The 18,306-nt window shown below is 33.9% G+C and overlaps 2 protein-coding genes across 2 annotated transcripts; one reads left to right on the forward strand and one right to left on the reverse strand.

Moving 5' to 3' along the window:
• On the forward strand, window positions 1–3,092 carry LOC129285153 (uncharacterized). Its single transcript, XM_054920717.1, has 3 exons — window positions 1–886; window positions 1,367–1,714; window positions 1,824–3,092. Exons 1-3 carry the CDS (start codon window positions 431–433, stop codon window positions 2,427–2,429), a joined length of 1,410 nt encoding a protein of 469 aa, XP_054776692.1. The 5' UTR covers window positions 1–430; the 3' UTR covers window positions 2,430–3,092.
• A 6,142-nt stretch (window positions 3,093–9,234) lies between these two features.
• On the reverse strand, window positions 9,235–11,949 carry LOC129285182 (classical arabinogalactan protein 9-like). Its single transcript, XM_054920757.1, has 2 exons — window positions 11,237–11,949; window positions 9,235–9,537 (listed from the first exon to the last, which is right to left on the reverse strand). Exons 1-2 carry the CDS (start codon window positions 11,855–11,857, stop codon window positions 9,454–9,456), a joined length of 705 nt encoding a protein of 234 aa, XP_054776732.1. The 5' UTR covers window positions 11,858–11,949; the 3' UTR covers window positions 9,235–9,453.
• Window positions 11,950–18,306: the final 6,357 nt, after the last annotated feature.

Genomic DNA, 18,306 nt, shown 5'->3' on the forward strand with positions numbered 1-18,306 from the left:
TGAAATAGCAGACGAATTAAATAAAACAAGAGCAGCACGGTTTGACTGTATCTTTCTCTTTCCCATGAGCTTTTTCTTCTCCATAGGAACCGTAAGCCCAACAACGCACGCACTGGCTTCGCTTCTCAAGGTTTGCGCACGCACGCACTTTTCCCACTCAACTCTACAGTCACACTCTTCAGACGTTTTCTTCTTCCCATCCATTTTCCCACTATCGCTTTCCTTCATTATCTCTCGCTTCTCCTCCTCCTTTTTCTATGAACAATTGCTTTTCTTTATCTTCCCCGCCATTTCCCGCTCCGTATCCCCTTTAGCTTCTTCACCCCAAACTCCGTAAATTCATCCTCCCCGGCTCACAATAATCTGTGAGTGCGCTCTCGGAGCTTTTAGGGTTTTGTTTGTTTATTTGTTTGTTTCCTTCTCTCTTTCCATGGAAAGGAAACAGGGTTTCTTCGCTGCTCTCAGAGAAGAGGTAGTTCGTGGGCTCTCGCCTTCGCGTTCTCGGGCCAACAGTCCCGGACGAACCGGGTCGCCGATGTCAGGCTTGCTTTGGAGGAAGAAGCAGAGCAGTCATAACTTTTTGGTGAATCCTGATTCTGCGTTGATCGCGAGATCCGGGAGCATGAGAGTGTTGGGTGAGACCTTAGCGCCGCTCATGGAGGGACCCGACCCGGACGGATGTCAAAACGGGGATCCGAAGAGGGTTGGTTCGGGTCTTGGCCAGTGGATGAGGGGACAGTTTTCTCGAGCTCCTTCGGTAACGTCAGCGTCTTACAAGAGGTCTGATCTCAGGCTTCTGCTCGGGGTGTTGGGTGCGCCCCTGGCTCCGCTTCATGTTAGCTCGTTTGACCCGTTGCCTCACCTCAGCATTAAGGATACTCCCATTGTTAGTTGCTTCTTTCTCTCTCACTCTGAGTGATTAATGGAGTTGTTTTGTGCTCAATTTCATTTAGGCATTTTTTGAAGAAATGAATGAATTTCAAAAATTAAAGCTCATGGTTTTCTGCAGAGCAATTCTGTAAAGATCATGCTGTCATGAATTTTTGGACATCGTTGCATGTTCTGTTTTGAAATTTTGGAACATGATTAATCTTTCTGTCCAAGTAATCAACAAATTGCTTGTTCTTAGCTGTTGGTGTACGCATTGTCATATTTTCTACATAGGTATTATTCATTGTATATAAAACCTTACAATTTTGTACCTTTATTTGAGCTATTTTCGTGTTTACCTGAAATGGTTAATCGTGGGAAAACTGAATCACGCGCGTGCAAGTTTGACCGCTGCTGCGGACGAAATATTGCAATTTTTTGCTTTCATATCTCGCTGATAAGGGATGATGACGATCTCGAGTTGCTTTCATTACAGGAAACCTCGTCTGCACAATACATACTGCAGCAGTTCACAGCAGCTTCTGGTGGGCAGAAGTTACAAAACTCTATAAAAAATGCATATGCTATGGGAAAAGTGAGAATGGTGGCTTCTGAATTTGAAACTGCCACAAGGGTAGTGAAAAATAGAAATGCCTCTAGATGTGCCGAGTCTGGTGGGTTTGTGCTCTGGCAGATGAATCCTGACATGTGGTATGTAGAGCTTGCCGTAGGGGGAAGCAAGGTCCATGCAGGTTGCAACGGGAAGCTTGTTTGGAGACACACACCGTGGCTTGGTGCTCACACAGCAAAGGGACCAGTGAGACCACTGCGTCGTGCACTTCAGGTTAGGCTTTTGACTTTCAGTTTTCCGACTGCTGTACATCTGTTGCTTCTCTTCCTGTTAACTCCTTTCCTCTGTGTATTTCTTATTCTGTACATATTTGTTTAATTAGGGTCTTGACCCCAGAACCACTGCCAGCATGTTTGCGGCTGCCAAATGCATCGGGGAGAAGAAAATCAATGGTGATGATTGCTTCATCCTTAAGCTCTGTGCTGATCCTCAAACGTTAAAAGCTCGGAGTGAGGGTCCTGCAGAGATCATCAGGCATGTCTTATTTGGCTACTTCAGCCAGAAGACTGGACTCCTTGTTCACATTGAAGATTCTCATCTGACCCGCATCCAATCTAACGGGGGTGAAGCAGTTTACTGGGAAACCACAATAAATTCATTCCTTGATGATTATAGACCTGTGGAAGGGATTATGATTGCTCACTCTGGTCATTCTGTAGTAACACTTTTCAGGTTTGGGGAGATGGCGATGAGCCACACCAAAACAAGAATGGAAGAAGCCTGGACCATCGAAGAAGCTGCATTCAATGTTCCAGGCCTTTCAGTTGATTGTTTCATTCCCCCAGCTGATTTGAAAACTGGTTCAGTCAGTGAAACTTGTGAGCTTCCTCAGGATGAAAAAGGAAAGAAATCTCTGGCAGTACATCGAGTTAAGCTTTCTGCACTGGAAAAATCACACCAGGGCAGCACTGATTGTACGGAATGGTAGATGGAATTCTAACTCTGGCTGAGGACTCGACCAATGCAATTGTTCATAGCAGTTACTAGTACTTGGCTACTGATACTCATAGAGGTTAGAGTTGGGATTCAGTTGGTTCTTTGTGGAAGTCTACCTGTGCCTCTATTTAATCTGTAAATAGAGCAAAAACAAAATTCACTTGTTCCTACCAGACCCGAGTGAAATTTTATACTCTCTGCAGGATCCATTTACGTAGTTGGAGCTTTTGTTTATCCACCTAGGAAAATAAAAAATAGGGATTGTTTTTTACTTTGGCTTCCATACACGATGAAAAGTTGGTGCATTGACAAGAAACTTGTGTAACTTCGCGACTTAGTTTAGTGTTGGTGGTGGTAGTATTTAAGAACCTTCCACCGACCTCAGGGGGTCTGACACTAACAGATCAGTGTTGAAGGATGTGCTAATTTGTAGGAATTGTTTCTGGGTTTTGATTGGTAAAACGGGTGTTTTTGGGTCGGGCAATTTACTGTCTTACTTCTGGATCGAGCTCTTCTGATATGGTTTACAGCTGTATTTTTGCCCTTTTTATTCAGTGCTTCTGAAGATGGTATGTAATCGCCAATGAATGCCCATGATACATTTCTTGTATTAGGCTTTCCATTGAATTTGGGGAATTGATATGCTTCCTAGACACACACTATTGGTTACATGATCTCTTATTTTTACCCCCTCCTTTCCAAAGGGAAGGTAAAACAATTGTATTCCTCTCCTTAGAAGTTACGTTAAGAAGGGCATACCTTGTACAAGAGACGATGATCTACGATACTCCTTTCCATCTTTATTATAAGACATATTTAATCATTATCTTTATTATAAGACATATTCAATCATTTTATACATATTGAGAATAGTTTTTTTTATATTATTAAAAAAATATACTTTTATTTTTACTCTTGATTTTGAATAATAATATAATTGTATTAAATACTTTTGCTTTAATCAAGGAAGTGTAAAATATAAAAAAAGTGATTTCGTTATTACATTATTATCTTGTATTTTGAATCAAAAATTACTTATAAAATGTATCTTATAAATAGAATTGGAGGGAGTATATAACAGATGAATTTAGAAGATGTTAAATATTCTATCAAATAAAATTTGAGTAAAGTGTTGGGATTTAAAATAATGTTTTTCCTATTATTTTAAGTATATACTTTTTTGGTCATCTTTGTAAGTCGTCATAATCAACTATCAGTTCATCCCAAATTTTGAGCAAATTTTGTCTCCACCAAGAATTTGAATGTTTAGGAGTCTGGTCACAGGAAGAAAATTAAGCGTGGTTGTGGGTGCAATGCGTTGGCGTGTAGAGGACAAAGTGGCAAGTTAGCGATGAATATTAACTTTTTCCCGAGGTTGTCGTTTTTAATGAAAGACGTGCGTGTGTAAACGCGACAACGGATATTTAGAGTTCCAATCCCCCCCGGCCCCGGGGAGCCGGGACTAGTGGTGCTCCTGGTATTGCTGCTTCATTTATTTATTTATTGCCTTGTTATTGTTGCTTTTGCGGGTTAGTTAGTGTCTCTCTTTTTTATCCTTTCGAACAGTAACAAATTTCTTACTTTTGTTTATTCGGTGAAGGTACCAACCTTCACATGCTGCTTGAGATCATTTGAGTTCTGCATCATTATACACATTTACTGCATGAATGTGATTGTTATTTCGTAATTACTTTCTAATCCAATTTTGCTCAAAGCTCCTAGGGATGAAAAACAATGTCAGAACCGTCACATACATACACAAAAAGGATGAGGGCGGCCTCTGTTATGAGCAACCTTGTAAACTTTGTAAACTCAATTTCACTTGTAAAATTTCTCGATACAAGACTTATGATAATGCCACTCTATTTAAGAGTCAATATTTCTAACAATTCTAACGCTTATGTTATGAGCTAGTGATGGAACCGCATTATATTAAGGGGTCCATTTTGAAAAAAAATACAAGTAAAGTATATAAATTTCATAATTATTCCCTGCTTTTGATATTTTATGTCTTCTAAACTAAATAAAAAATATTTAAACTCAAAAAATTATTAGATATATAATATTTTAATAATTAAAAATAAAATATGAAGAGCATATTTATAATAAAAGACCATATTAATCTTATCAATAATTTTTTTAAAATAAAAATTATTATAAATCTATTTATGTTATTACAAATTTAGTCCTAACATAATAATTTTTAATTATTAAATTATTGCTCTAAAAAATATTAATTTTCTTATTAAATTATTCTACACCCCAGTTCCAAGTTTTAACTTTATCACTGTTATAAACACACAGAGAGAGCTTATATAAAAAAAAACTATTCTATTAAATTTGAGAGCCTTATAAGCTACACTTTATGGGAGTTCTCAATGTGGGGCTCGTAAGCATCAATCAGTGAAAAAGGCATGGAGATAGTATGATTGCATTTGATGTTTTCAGAAGAGAAGGTGCCAACATTAATCAAACTCACAATCAGCGTCTTAAAGAAACGGACCTAACCCTTGATGTTTACTCTTAATTACACTTATCTAATACTTAAAGATCTTAAACACCCGACCTAACTCACAATCACCATTTCTGCTTAAGCTATTATTCATTCCGAGCATGGCATGTGAAATCAATTTAGTGATGTGGACTCTTCAACCAAGTTATGTATGGGTGGTCCTTGGTCCATGGAGCTAACCCATCTGAAGCCATCCCATAACTGAGAAAACGAAATTTCCAAACCAGTAAAATTTTTTGAATGAAAATGACCACTCCTATGTATACTGACCTCATAACTGGATTTCTGATGGGAACTCCTACAGATGCCGACGCATATTTGTACGTATCTGTGTGTGGGTCTCTCTCTATATATTTATATATATGAATTATATGCTTATATATACGTATAGCATGGGAATGAAAGAAAGAGGTTAGCTAGAAGTCAAAGAGACTTTAAGATTGGAGTTGGGTTTAGTGAGCATGCATGGGAAGGGAAACTTCCATTGTAATTGATTATACTTCTTGTCAATATGAATGTTATTTTCTAAAAATATTATTTGGGTTAATTTTTATAATTTTTTAGCCATACCCTTACGTCATTTATTATTTTTTTAAAAATTATTTATTAAAATTTCAATTGTTATTATTAAATCACTTATTTAAAACATTTAATAAATGTATAATTAGAAAGATGTACACTTTTTAAAAGACTAAAGTTTTAACTATTTTTTTTTAAAAAAACTGAAATAATTTACAATAAACTACACAGTGGAAGGAGGGAATATAGTTTAGAAACCAAGGCTTCCATGATTTATATTTTTATATGGCCTTTGCTTTTATATATACCTTCATCCCACATCTTAGTATCTAACCCTTGGTTTGGATGGAGAGAAAACTAGGGGGCAAAACTATGTGAGAAAACTTAAAAAAAAAAAAGTATTTTTTTTAAAAAAAAAAAAATCTCGGTTTTCTTCCTTCTCTATTTTCTTCTTACTTTTTCCTCTATCCAAGCTAAGCCTAAGGCGTGAAGCCACCTAAAACATATTTCTACAAAGTAACCATTATGTGGCTGGCTGATCTTTGATTCCCTCCCATGATAAACATGTTTATAGAAGTCATATTATTTCTGCTGTTGACAGATATTACTAGAATTGAGGATCGAATTGAAAATCCGTTAAAGTTTGAAAATGTAGTTTTTCATATGTGGTCATCCTCAAACCCCAATGGTTCATAGGCCTAAGAGGAAGATGAGTTGAAGCACATGCAAGTAGCAGAAGCCAGAAATGGCAGTGAAGGGAGACAAGTTGGAGGGTATGGGTTAGGTGTACTGTTCTGAGCTTCCCCAAGCTCTAGCTACGCACAACAGTCATCTCAGTTTTTTTTTTTTTTTAAGCCATAATATTTTATTTCATATACACAATGTGAACAAGACTTCCGAGTAAAAACATTATGAAATTCATAGGTTATAGTGCCTAGTTCAGACTAATCTTGGTTTGACTTGCTTGATGGCATCTCCTTAAACTTATTGATGTATGTAGATTCCAAAGTTGACTTACCAATAAGAAGCTTCCTAGCAATAGCTAAACCCACAATTTCTGCTTACTGTTCAATTATTTTTCCCATCAGCTTGGCAAAAAAGTGAAGCCCACCATCAGTAAGTTTTTTTGGTCATTTAAGAATTGGGTTTCAAGACTCTCCAAAATTATAACACACCTTTAGGCTTAAATAATATTTATAAAAGTATTTACAGATTAGTCATTAATAAGATTTTTATATTAGCAATGATATTTGAACTCATAACCTTATAATTATAAGTTAAATCCTTATCAATTGAATTAATTATTATTGGTCAAGGATGAGTAAGTTTGAATATTAGAACATTAAATCTAGCTTATAATTTAGAAAATATAAATGAAGCATTAGAGTGGTGGATTGGAAGCATGAAACTGTAGAAGCCAAAGTGAGAGGGAGTTGCAGTTGACTAAATGAATCCCATTAGTGAGACAAGAAGTCATATCAAAATCCTGCAGAACTGGACGATGAGAACTTCAAAGAGACGCGTTCAAGTGGTGAAGTTGATCTAAAAAAATGTTAAAAAGAACAAGACAAAAGAATATCGAAGAGTAGAAAAAATGAATGGAGAAAGTGTCGGCAGAGGAAGGTAGAACTTAATTCAATAGCAGAAGACAGGGAATGGAGACACATTAAATAGGAGAGATCTGAATCTTTCAGAGAGGGTGGGGGATGCATATGGAATTAAATAAAAATGATCAACACAGGACACAGCCAAAACTGCTGTAAGTACCATACCTTTCTACTCTCTTCTTCATCTTTCGCTCTCACCCTCGCTGTTCAGATTCACCAATTTCTTCCATGTGCTTCAGAGATCTATCACTATTGTGTTTTTGTGGTCACCTACACTGTATTGTGTTGCAGAAAACATAACAACTGAACTTCCATCTCAGGATAATATGAGTACTTGCTCGTTTTAACTATATAAATCACAGACCCAGGATTTGTTTTGGCAGGATTAATGCATAGAAACGTGGGAAAAGAAAACATTTCAGCTCATTAGCCTCCAAATTTTGGAGCTGTTACATATTGATTCTTGCCATGAAAACTAGATAAGGATGCGGTATTACTCTCATAAATATTTTTTAATAGCTAAATAATAGATTTTCTAAATATTTCTGTAAATATTTTGAATCTGAAAGCACATCATGATACTGGTGAGCCTATGCGATTCAACTCACATGAGCTTTTCTCAAAACAAAACAAAAAAAAAATCCAAAACATGTTAGTGAATTGTCTTTAAGTTGATTCTTAACTAATTGAATCAATTTGTTTAACTATTCTATAGATATTTCTGTAAATGGTTTTTCAAATCTTGAGGCATGTCATGATTCTAATCAGCATCTATGATTTAACACACATAAACTTTTTTCTAGAAAAAAAATTCTTAAACATGTTAGTGGGTTGTGTCTAAGTTGATTCCTAGCGAATTGAATCAACTTTTTATTAGTGGACTTCTCTCTCTGTCTAAGACTTGGGGTGCATATCAACTTGGGCCTTCTTTGCTTCAGCATGGTTTAAAATGGGCATGTGACAAGTACAGCCTATTCAGTTTCTTTGTTGACGGAAACTGGAAAACCCCATAAAATTAGTGGGTTTTTCAGTTCCCATCAGCAAAGACATTGAATGGGCTATACTATCCAATTGCTCACCTGGGAGATCTTGTTTTGGAGCTCATGAAGCCTTTTCAAACTAAAACTGTGGACCTTAGCGAGTGAATACATGTTAGTCATTGGCCACCCCCACTGTATATGTATATCTCTCGGTGTGTGAAGTATTGGAGAGCATTGCTTTGGAAAGAATTATTTTTTAAATGATGCTCATATTTGTAGAGTGATTAGTCTCATGCCTGCTGCTACTCGGCTCGATCCAATTTCAACGCTCGTCGTATAGATGAGTAGTAGGAGCTCATCACCTTTAAATTATTTAAATATAATTTGAACAGTTTAAATTTACAGCTTTTCAGCTAGTTTTTTAAATAAAAAATTATTTTTTTTTTTGAAAAATTGAAAGTGAAGATATTGTCTTTATTGTAGATTCTGCACCTATTAAAATAATTTAAAAAAATTAAAATAAAAAAATATACATATGAGCCAGTTAGATTAGATCTGAATAATATAGAGGTAATGAGCTCCTAGTACTCATTTGTATAATGAGCATCGAAACTCATTCTCTTGTGGGCTATGGGATATACATTGGAAAACAATAAAAAAACTGCGTGTGTGAGAGAGATACCGAACGAGATAATTCATTTTTTGGGTAGACCAAACAAGATAAATTAACTAATAATTTTCTTACCATATAATTTATAAAATACCAGAAGCTCTATGTATGGTGTAATCCCCCAACCTAACTAACCATAATCGAAATTTACCTGCCAACAGAAATCTATAAACCCCATATCTGGATGTGAAAACAGTAGTTTGTCTTCAATAAAGCAATCAGAACCAATTCCATTTTCTAGTTTATGAATCATTTATCTTTTAACATGTAATAGTTTTATTTTATCTGATATAAAACTTTTCACTTTAATTTACTCACATTAATTCATGTCCACTCGCACTTAAAACATTCTAACAGGAATGATTTTCATTGATGAGTATAATTTTCTATTGCCCTTCATACGCTAATTGAGTTCGAGCCACTAGTTTACGAGGACCTTAAACTTAAATGCAAACGTATAGCCTCAGGAGTCAGGATAGCGTTTTCAGAAAAAGATTGAAAAAGAAAGATAAACTGAGAAAAATAGCATACATATAGAATAGTAAATCCTCTGAGATACAAGAAAGATGTGTGACCTTAAGATCCTCCAAAAGAATGCCAAGTCAATAATAATTTGTGCTGCTGGTCCAGATATGGCTCACAAAAGCTCCATGTGATTCAGGCCTCAAAATATACACAACAATAATACAATGCAAATAGGAAAACTCCACAGAATACTACAGAATCCTCTAGAACATGAGTGAGAAAAGGCCACATCCGAAGAGCAGGCTCAGAATCATGTTGTGCAAGGACCACAACTTCTCTGCTCCACTCTGCAAAATGCAACAGCACAACGTTAATTCTCACATCACCTATTTAATGTTTTTCACAGACATCAAGTGTTGGTTTTAATGAATACTCCTATGTCTGTTGTGACCTTCTGATCAATCATTTCACAGTAGCTTTGACATTCAATGATGATGTTGCGCACAAAACAGGACGCCACACAAAAACGTTATAGCTTGTTTAAGGCATAAACACTTTGTGGGGCACTCCTCCTCATATATTATTATTTATAAACGAGGTAACAAAAAAGTGACAACATAACATTTTATTTGAACTTGGGATGCTAACATGAAAATAGAAAAATCATGAGGCTAGCGTATTCCCTTAAATTGCCATGTCTTTATATCTTTGGCGCAAAGACTTCAAAAATGAAGAAGTGATCTCTAAATCATATCAAGATGTCAATGTTGTACAAATATATTAATTTATTGAAAATAGAGAAAGATTTCCTTTGTATTCAAGACAATGAACAATCATACAGAATGGACCACCTATTCAAGACAATCATATACAAAAAACTAATTATCAGTGATTAGCATTTTTCAATAAATCAAGTTCTCTGTTATTAGTTGCCAGTTTAGCATAACTACCCAGCCACTCACCAGTGACCAGCTCAGCTCATGTTTTGGATTGAGCGTTTAAAAGAATGATTATGAAACATATAGATATAGTACCAGTACATGAATCCCATCACCCACCAGATTTATTTTTTTCTATTAGTATTATGGTATCATTTTTATATAAGCAGGCACAGGACAATTACCTTTTAAATTACCAAAAAATGCAGTCATATCAAAATCATAGAGATCTGTGTTGTGTAACGTATCAAGTAACATTTTGCAGATCTCCAAATAATCCATGTATTAAAAAAGAACCAACCCTAATGATCCCGGATCCCCAGATTTGGATCTATGAGAAAGCAAGAGAGAGAATGGTGAAGCGAATTTGAGATTTGGATCTGGGATCAAATAACGCATTTTTGCAAGTAACCAATCTAATTTTGCAACTGCCAAGTGCTATGTAGCATGTAATTTTTTTAAGATAAAATTAAAAAAAATAAAAATGACATTATTTTCATTTTCAAAGATCATGTACCATACTATAACTACTTCACGGTTGTATCTAAATTACCCATAATAACTCATTTAGATATGCTTCCAAGTTAAAAAAAGAACTTCGGTTGATTCCGTCCTTTGGTTGTTACTTGTTAGTGTCTAAATTTTCCCCAAGCATTTATAGAATAAAGGCAAAAAATCAAGTATTGAAAATCGAATTAAATCATTGAACTAAATACTGATTTAAAAGTTAAACGTCAAGATTAAAATAAAATCATGATTAAAATATTTTATTTAACTATTCAAACAGGTTGAGAAGCACACTGCAGCAAATAAATGCCCAATATTTCTCTTTCAAACCCCTCAATTGGCTTATTGCCCAGACAGAAACATTTTCTTTTCTTTTATTAAATTTAGCATCCTGTCTAAAAAGACTCGTACGGTCGTGCCTTAAAAACCAGACCAAAAAACAGAAGACGCTCTCTCCAACACTCCTCCACGTTCCTGCCTCTCTTCTTAATCTAACGGCGCATTACCTATAGATTTATTGACCAAACGGCGTCGTTTATGTCGCAAAACGAGAGACAGAAAGCAATACAAGGACAGTTAGTAGAAGAGTTTGTGAACTTACTACATCGCTGCTGCCACTGGGAGAAATGTTGGCGAGGCTAGGACCGGGTGCCTCCGCTGGCGGCAACGGTGGGCTGGGTGCCAATGCAGGAGACGGAGCTTTGCTCTTCAGTTTCGAAGGGGACAGAGCCGGAGAGGTCGCCGGAGGAGATGAAAGAGGCGCCGGGGTAATGGCTGGAGGTGGGACAGCTGGTGGGGGTGTGGCCGGAGGAGGAGTTGCCGGAGGGGGAGTGGCCGGGGGAGGAGTGGCGGGTGGAGGAGAAGCCGGGGGCGGGGTAGCGGGTGGAGGAGAAGCGGGAGGAGGGGATGCCGGTGGTGGAGTGGCCGGAGGAGGGGATGCAGGCGGTGGAGAGGCTGGAGGAAGGGATGCAGGAGGTGGAGAGCTTACAGGGGGAGGGGTGGCAGGGGGAGGAGAGGAAGCCGGAGGAGGGGACGATTGAGGCGGAGGAGATTGCTGAACCGTGGGAGGAGCGGCTTGGGGAGTGGTGGCGGTGGGCGGAGAAGCAGTGGGAGCAGGAGGAGCAGGAGACGAAGTGGGAGAGGAAGAGGGAGACTGGCCTCCGACGCCGGCGACGACAATGCAGATGAAAGCAAGCGAGAACAGGCACCGGCGGTCCATCATGCGTCAATTGTTAAGCTACGCACCTGTTTCTGCTTAACCTGCGCACCCGATAGATAGAGAGAGGGAGGGAGGAGCGAGTTAGAGAGGGAACAAGGAGGAGAGATTAAATAGGGAAGAACAAAAGAGAGGGAAGGTTCGGCCTTGCCACTTCCAGACAAATCTGCGGCGTCCGATGGCGCACCATCTCTTTTTTATTACTCGATCTCACTGCCACGTGGTGATGCTTTTTTTTGTTAACCATTGGAAAGAAAAACTACCAAAAATAAAAAAAGAAAAGAAAATACTGCTCAATTGGGGTCCGGATCCTCTCATCATCCTTTGGCTACTTTTTTTCTCTTCATCCTCGTGTCCACCCTCAAACAACAAAATAAATGGTCCAAATTTATTTATTTTTTAAAATAATTATTATATAAAAATAAAAATAAATTTAAACTATTAAAATTTAACCCAGAACTTTCAGATTATATTTTTATTAAAAAAAATTTATTTATTTTATTGTAGTTATAAACTATGAAAATTAAATTTTAACAATTTAAAATTACTTTCTCCATTTAAAAATATAAAGTATTTTTTGAAGAGTTAAATGTTCACAAATTTAAGGTATTTTTAATCTTTCAAGTTATGATTATTACTTTTTTTCAAAAGTACCTTTATTGATAATGACTTTATATTTATTGTAGGGTGTTTAATAGAAGTAAATGTAAAAAAATAGTATTAGTTGAAAAGTAGTAACTATTTTATTGAGGGATGAGATTCGATTAAAAATAACTTACATCTTTGTATAAAGGGAGTATTTATTTATTTTTTAATATAATATTATGATTATTGTTTTATAAAATAATTAAATCTGAGCCGCCTATTTTTTAGTCAAAGGTGGAGATGGGGATGAGGAGAAGAGAAGGAGAGAAAGGATGAGGAGAGGATCTAGTTCCGCTCAATTGCAGAATTGCTCGTTGTTTGAAGGATTCAATAAACACTGGACAGCTGGATTCATGGACCCTCTACATTTTTTCCCCCACATTACTCACTCTACATTGGAACCTGAACGTCGACTTCTACTAATATTTTTTTTCGAATAATATTAAATCTACTAATAATATTTCTGTTCTACATTCATTGATTTAAGGATCAAATTAAGGGCTAGATTATACAAAATTTGTAAATTTAAAACCGAACACAAATGTTTTTAAAACATGATAAAGAATTCCTCTCAGTTTTAAATTCGTGTAAATTTCCTCACAATTAATTATTTTGTTATTTTATTAACGAATTCTTATGTAGTAGTATTACTTACCATAGACACATCATTTTTAAATGAAAATTCTCAAAAATTGAGTTATATATAAATAAATGTTTACATTTAAGTCAAATAAAAATAAACCCCCAATCATATTATATTTTTTTTAGTAAAATGATTGACAACTTCATAGTAACAGAGTCATTTTCATAAATATAAAAATTTAGGGAGGTTCATTTTAAAGTTTTAAGGATAAAAAAATGCCATCTGCATATAACTTAAAAGTTAAGGAGTGGTATGTAGTATAATTTAATCAAACATTAGTTATTTTTCAAACTTTAAAAATTTAAGAAAATATTGATTTGATTATTTTAATTATGGAATAAGAGAGATACTTTCAAAAATAAATGAACAAAATAGATATATAGTGTAATTAGACAATTTTAAAACTGGTATTACAATTCTATTTAAAACGAAAGGTTTTATAAATGTGTTAGGACATGCCAGTCCTGCAAGGACATGTTCAGGCATAAATTCAAAATTTAAAAAACAGTTCTCATAAGATTAGGATGATTTTAATAATATTATTATTTATCTCGTACATCTCAAATGTGCTAATATTTTGGCATGATTAGCAAACTTGAGTGATCATATTTACTCTGATTAGACCACATGGCTCACATAAACTCACATGTACAATTTAGTAAAAAGTTTTACCCATATTCATTGCGAACTTTTTGAAACTGTGCCTGGACCATGCTTCAATATCGAGTGAATAAAATTTGCATAGACGACAATTCAAATCCATGAATCAATCTTAAGGGGAAAAAATGTTTGGTAATGAGGAGAAAAATGATTTTAAGAAAATAAAAGGGGGGCTGTGGGGATGTATGGAGATTGTTATTATTTAATAGTATTGGTGAGATAGTGCTTATGTTCTCTGCAGGTAGGAAGTTTCTATCCACCCCAATATTACGCTTCATCTGTTAGTTTACGATGCTGAATCTTAAAGCCATTTTTTTTTTTTTGTGCTACCAAAATTGATTTGAAAGCCCACTCTCAAGATTCAAGATCTTGTGATCTTATTGTCTTGTTTGTCAACATGTACACGAATCATCTGATACAAACACAGAATGAAAACGCCCATATTAGTTCCCCAACTCAATTATTTGTGTATTTATAACCTATTTTGAAATGTTTGTAATTGTCATGAGTTGGGGAAGGAATATGGGCATTTTCATTCATAGAGTCTGCATTTTCCATCTTAATTAAATTGTCTGTTCTTAGCAGTCAAGGATATCAGGAGTTGTGTGTATGTTTACAAATTATATTCAATAAACATATGTATCATTGTCTTCTTTATGGGGTACCTGTAAGTCATTTTCTCATATAATTATTGGTGCTGGCCATGAAGAGAGATGTGAATGGCATGGATTGAGAGAACCAGATGCAGAGAGCCAGGAGTGATATACATGACATTAATTATTGTTGGCACGTAGACGAGATTTATTCTTACAGGAAAGCATCTAAACCCAAGTAAGATCAACATCAAATTAATGATTGCCATCCAAATAAAAGAAAAAAGCGAATGATGGGAGCGGTTTATCATTTTGGATGTGGGTGCGTATCATGTGTTGTAGGAATATTCAACTTATATCCATTTCAATTAATTCTTTGATATCATTTCAATCATATTAAAATGAGTTTTGTCTAGACCTAAAAATAATCGAGACGAGATAAAAAAAATTATTAATTTGCCCTTATTAAACATAACGTTTTTAAAGATATTTTTTCTCTCACATTTAATTTAACATTTTACACTGTTCGTAAATAGTTGTGAAAAGGTAAAATTAGAAAAAATGATTAATGATAAACATTTTTATGTGAATAGTTGTGAAAAGGTAAAATTAGAAAAAATGATTAATGGTAAGCATTTTTATGTGAAGTGATGACTCATAAAAAAGACTATTAGTTCCTTATACAATATGACTTTTATTCCTTCCTATCCAAAATATAAACAGCTTTTAGTAAGAATTCATAATCAATAGAGTCCTCAATATCATAAAAATATACATCACAATGCATTATTCCAATTAGTGATAACACATAGAAAAGACTGTTAATTCCTTATAGAATGTGACTTGTATATAGAATGGGAAAGAGTACATATATATAATTAATGAAAAGAAAATAAGAAATATCACACCTATAATTAATGTTAGGAAGCAGACCATTGGTGATGAATGTGAGTATAATTATGGGCTTTGATTTAAAACAAAAAAAAATGAAGGGATGAGCAGGATTAATTAATTAATTAATTAATGAGAAAGAAGGGAAAAGAAAGAATAATTGAGGAGAGACGGACTGGAAAGCATGTGTGATTTGGAAGCTAACGACGTTGCAAGTAAAGCAAGTATCTGTTTGTCTAGCTTGTCTTGTGATGAGTGAATTTCAAGCTATTCCTTATCCTTCTTTTTTGTTTCTTCTTCGCTTGTTAATAAGTACTTTACATCATTCTCACTTTTTAATTTGCTTAAATATGAACATTTATAATTTGCTTTCAGCTTCTTTTTATTTTCGCTAAAACTAGACAAAATAACCTCCAGCTTTAGATCACGAGTTGTCTTGAAATAATGAATAATTTATCTTTATAATTTTGTTTTGGTTGAAAAATACAGGCTGCACGCGAAGTTGGCTCGAGTTTTGAGGGTGACTTGATGAATATATAAAGTTTAGTAGAATGATATGATAATTTGCATATAATTAGCAGAGGGATTACTTTCGTATTATCGTTGTTCTCGTAATATATGGCGTGAGAGAGAATATTGAAATGATCGAAATTACAAGTCACTTATCTAAATGTCTGAAATATTATTTTTTTGTTCTATAAAATATACCTCAAAAACTATTCTCCTATTATATTTAGATTTTTTTTTAAAGAGAGAAACAGTGTTCGATTTAATTAAGGATCATAATTTTAATGGTGTAATTTAATTTAATCATTGATTGGGAGAATTTTCAGAGAATAATAATAACCATGCAATTGATATTCATAATTTGTAATTTATTTCTAAACCATGTTCAGTCTAGTTTAATAAGTTTAACTATCATTCTGAATCATAACCAGGTAGATAATAATAGCTGATCTTTGAAAATCTTATTATTAATGTAAAGATTTTGTTAGTGAGCGATCTATAAATATTTTTATAAGTGTTTTTTAAATTTAAAAGTATATTCTAGCTTTGTGAATTTTTAAGATCCAACTCACTTAAATTTTAAATAAAAATATAATAAAAAAAAATTGAAACTAAGAGGAACTTGACTCACTTGGACCCCACTTGAATGTAATTTGAAGATAGTAGATATTTGTAAGAAGAGAATATAAATTAAGGACTTGGTGCTGGGAAGTACTCGTTTCTGTTTTTATTATAAAATATTTTTAATTATTTTATACAATTTTAAAAATTAATTTTTTTAATATTATAAAAAATGAAATATATTTTTATTTTTATTCTTAACTTTAAATAATAATATAATTATATGAAATATCTTTATGTTAATTCAGAAAAGATAAAATTTTAAAAAATAATTTAATTAGTATAAAGTATTTTATATTTTGGACAAAAAATTATTTTTAAAATATACTACCTTCGTCTCAAATTATAGTATATTTTTAAAAAGTTTCTCTATCATAAAATATAAGATACTTTGAATATATTAAGATTTCATTAAACATAATAATTTTAATATTATCCTTTCACTCTTCATAATTAATTTTCATCTCTTCTGTTTTTAATATATTAAATGATGAATATTTTTAAAAATTTATATTTTTATTTTAAAAAATAATAGTGTTAAATATAACTAATAAAATTTATTAATATATAAAATTTTATTTAAAATATTTTATAATTTAAAATGAAGGGAATATGTCATAGATAGAATATGAGAAAAGATAAGGTCAAAGAATATCAAAAGATAAGAGGGAGTTCAATAAATGGACATGAGAAGAGCCCTGGCTGGCTCGCATGATGAATGAATGGGAGAGAGAGAGAGAGTCATTATGTGGAATCACGTGTCTTGTTTTCTTCACATTTATTTCTAACTCCCCAAAAAACCCAAAAAAAGAAAAAGCAAGTGCACAAAATAGGCAAGTTTATGAGAAGACTATAATTTTAATTTAGATATGCTTGCGGCGTGTTTTCTAGTGTGCTGGCATGCTTGAATAACATGTCCTCAAATGGTCTGGGATACTTAATTTCTCAATATGCCTAAAGATGATAAGATGACAATAACGATGCTAAACATGTTGACATATTACTCATGCCGTTAGTCTGTGTTATGATGGAATTATGATTTATCATATTAACAGTGTTTCCACCCCTGTTTCAATCTGTCCAATTATAATTCTACTTCAATACAAATTAACAACACTAGTTACATATCAATACACTTAACATCATTAGTGTTATATTCTTTTGTATATAATAAAAAATAGATGGACTAGCATAAATGGGATAAATTAGAAAGACCTGGAGCAACCAAAAAAAAAAAAAACTACATTAGCCTGTGCCAAAATCTGTTAAAACTGCAGGAACTAATATTGATGTTTTCTCAAACTTTATCCTGTAAATAAAGGCAAGAGTGTTACAAGGTTGGTTTGGGGAACAGGGTACAGACACCACGTGGACGGTAGGTGAGCCATATATAACAGCCGTCTGGTGCTCCAAACTTTCAACCCCTTCTCAGTACTATCTGTTTAATTAGGTGGGGCTCTAGTTACTTGCCTTTATTATGCGTAGTACGTAGAGAAGTAATTAAAGAGGCGTGAGAGTAGGGTTACATGTTTGTTTTCAAGTCAATATATATGCAATGCGCACGATTGTTACTTCTTAACCACCCCACTTCTTACATGTATATACTTGCTTTATTAATTTTGAAGATGAGTGATTAATATTGAGTTAAAAGTATCTTATAGCATTGAAAGAGAGTATATATGCACACAAAAAATCTTATCAATTACACTATTTAATTAAGGATATTTTTAAAAAAATCTCATTAATTGCATATTAAAAGACACCAAATATATCATATTTTTAAATATTTTATTATAAAAAAATGTCTTATATTTTTAAAGAGTAATGTTATATGATCTTCAATTACACTATTTTTTTTTTCCACATCTATTTCCTCTCTTGTTATAATCATTATT

Source organism: Prosopis cineraria, unplaced genomic scaffold, assembly GCF_029017545.1.
Source record: "Prosopis cineraria cultivar Desert tree isolate PC_DT_omini unplaced genomic scaffold, ASM2901754v1 PC11, whole genome shotgun sequence".
Classification (NCBI taxonomy): domain Eukaryota; kingdom Viridiplantae; phylum Streptophyta; class Magnoliopsida; order Fabales; family Fabaceae; genus Prosopis; species Prosopis cineraria.

Bases quoted from the DNA above. Each gene is read 5' to 3' on its own strand.
- LOC129285153 (XM_054920717.1), top strand. From the start codon at position 431: ATGGAAAGGAAACAGGGTTTCTTCGCTGCTCTCAGAGAAGAGGTAGTT. The intron at 887-1,366 runs GTTAGTTGCTTC...CTTTCATTACAG, and splicing joins GCATTAAGGATACTCCCATT to GAAACCTCGTCTGCACAATA. The intron at 1,715-1,823 runs GTTAGGCTTTTG...TTGTTTAATTAG, and splicing joins CACTGCGTCGTGCACTTCAG to GGTCTTGACCCCAGAACCAC.
- LOC129285182 (XM_054920757.1), bottom strand. From the start codon at position 11,857: ATGATGGACCGCCGGTGCCTGTTCTCGCTTGCTTTCATCTGCATTGTC. The intron at 9,538-11,236 runs GTAAGTTCACAA...TGCATTTTGCAG, and splicing joins CCAGTGGCAGCAGCGATGTA to AGTGGAGCAGAGAAGTTGTG.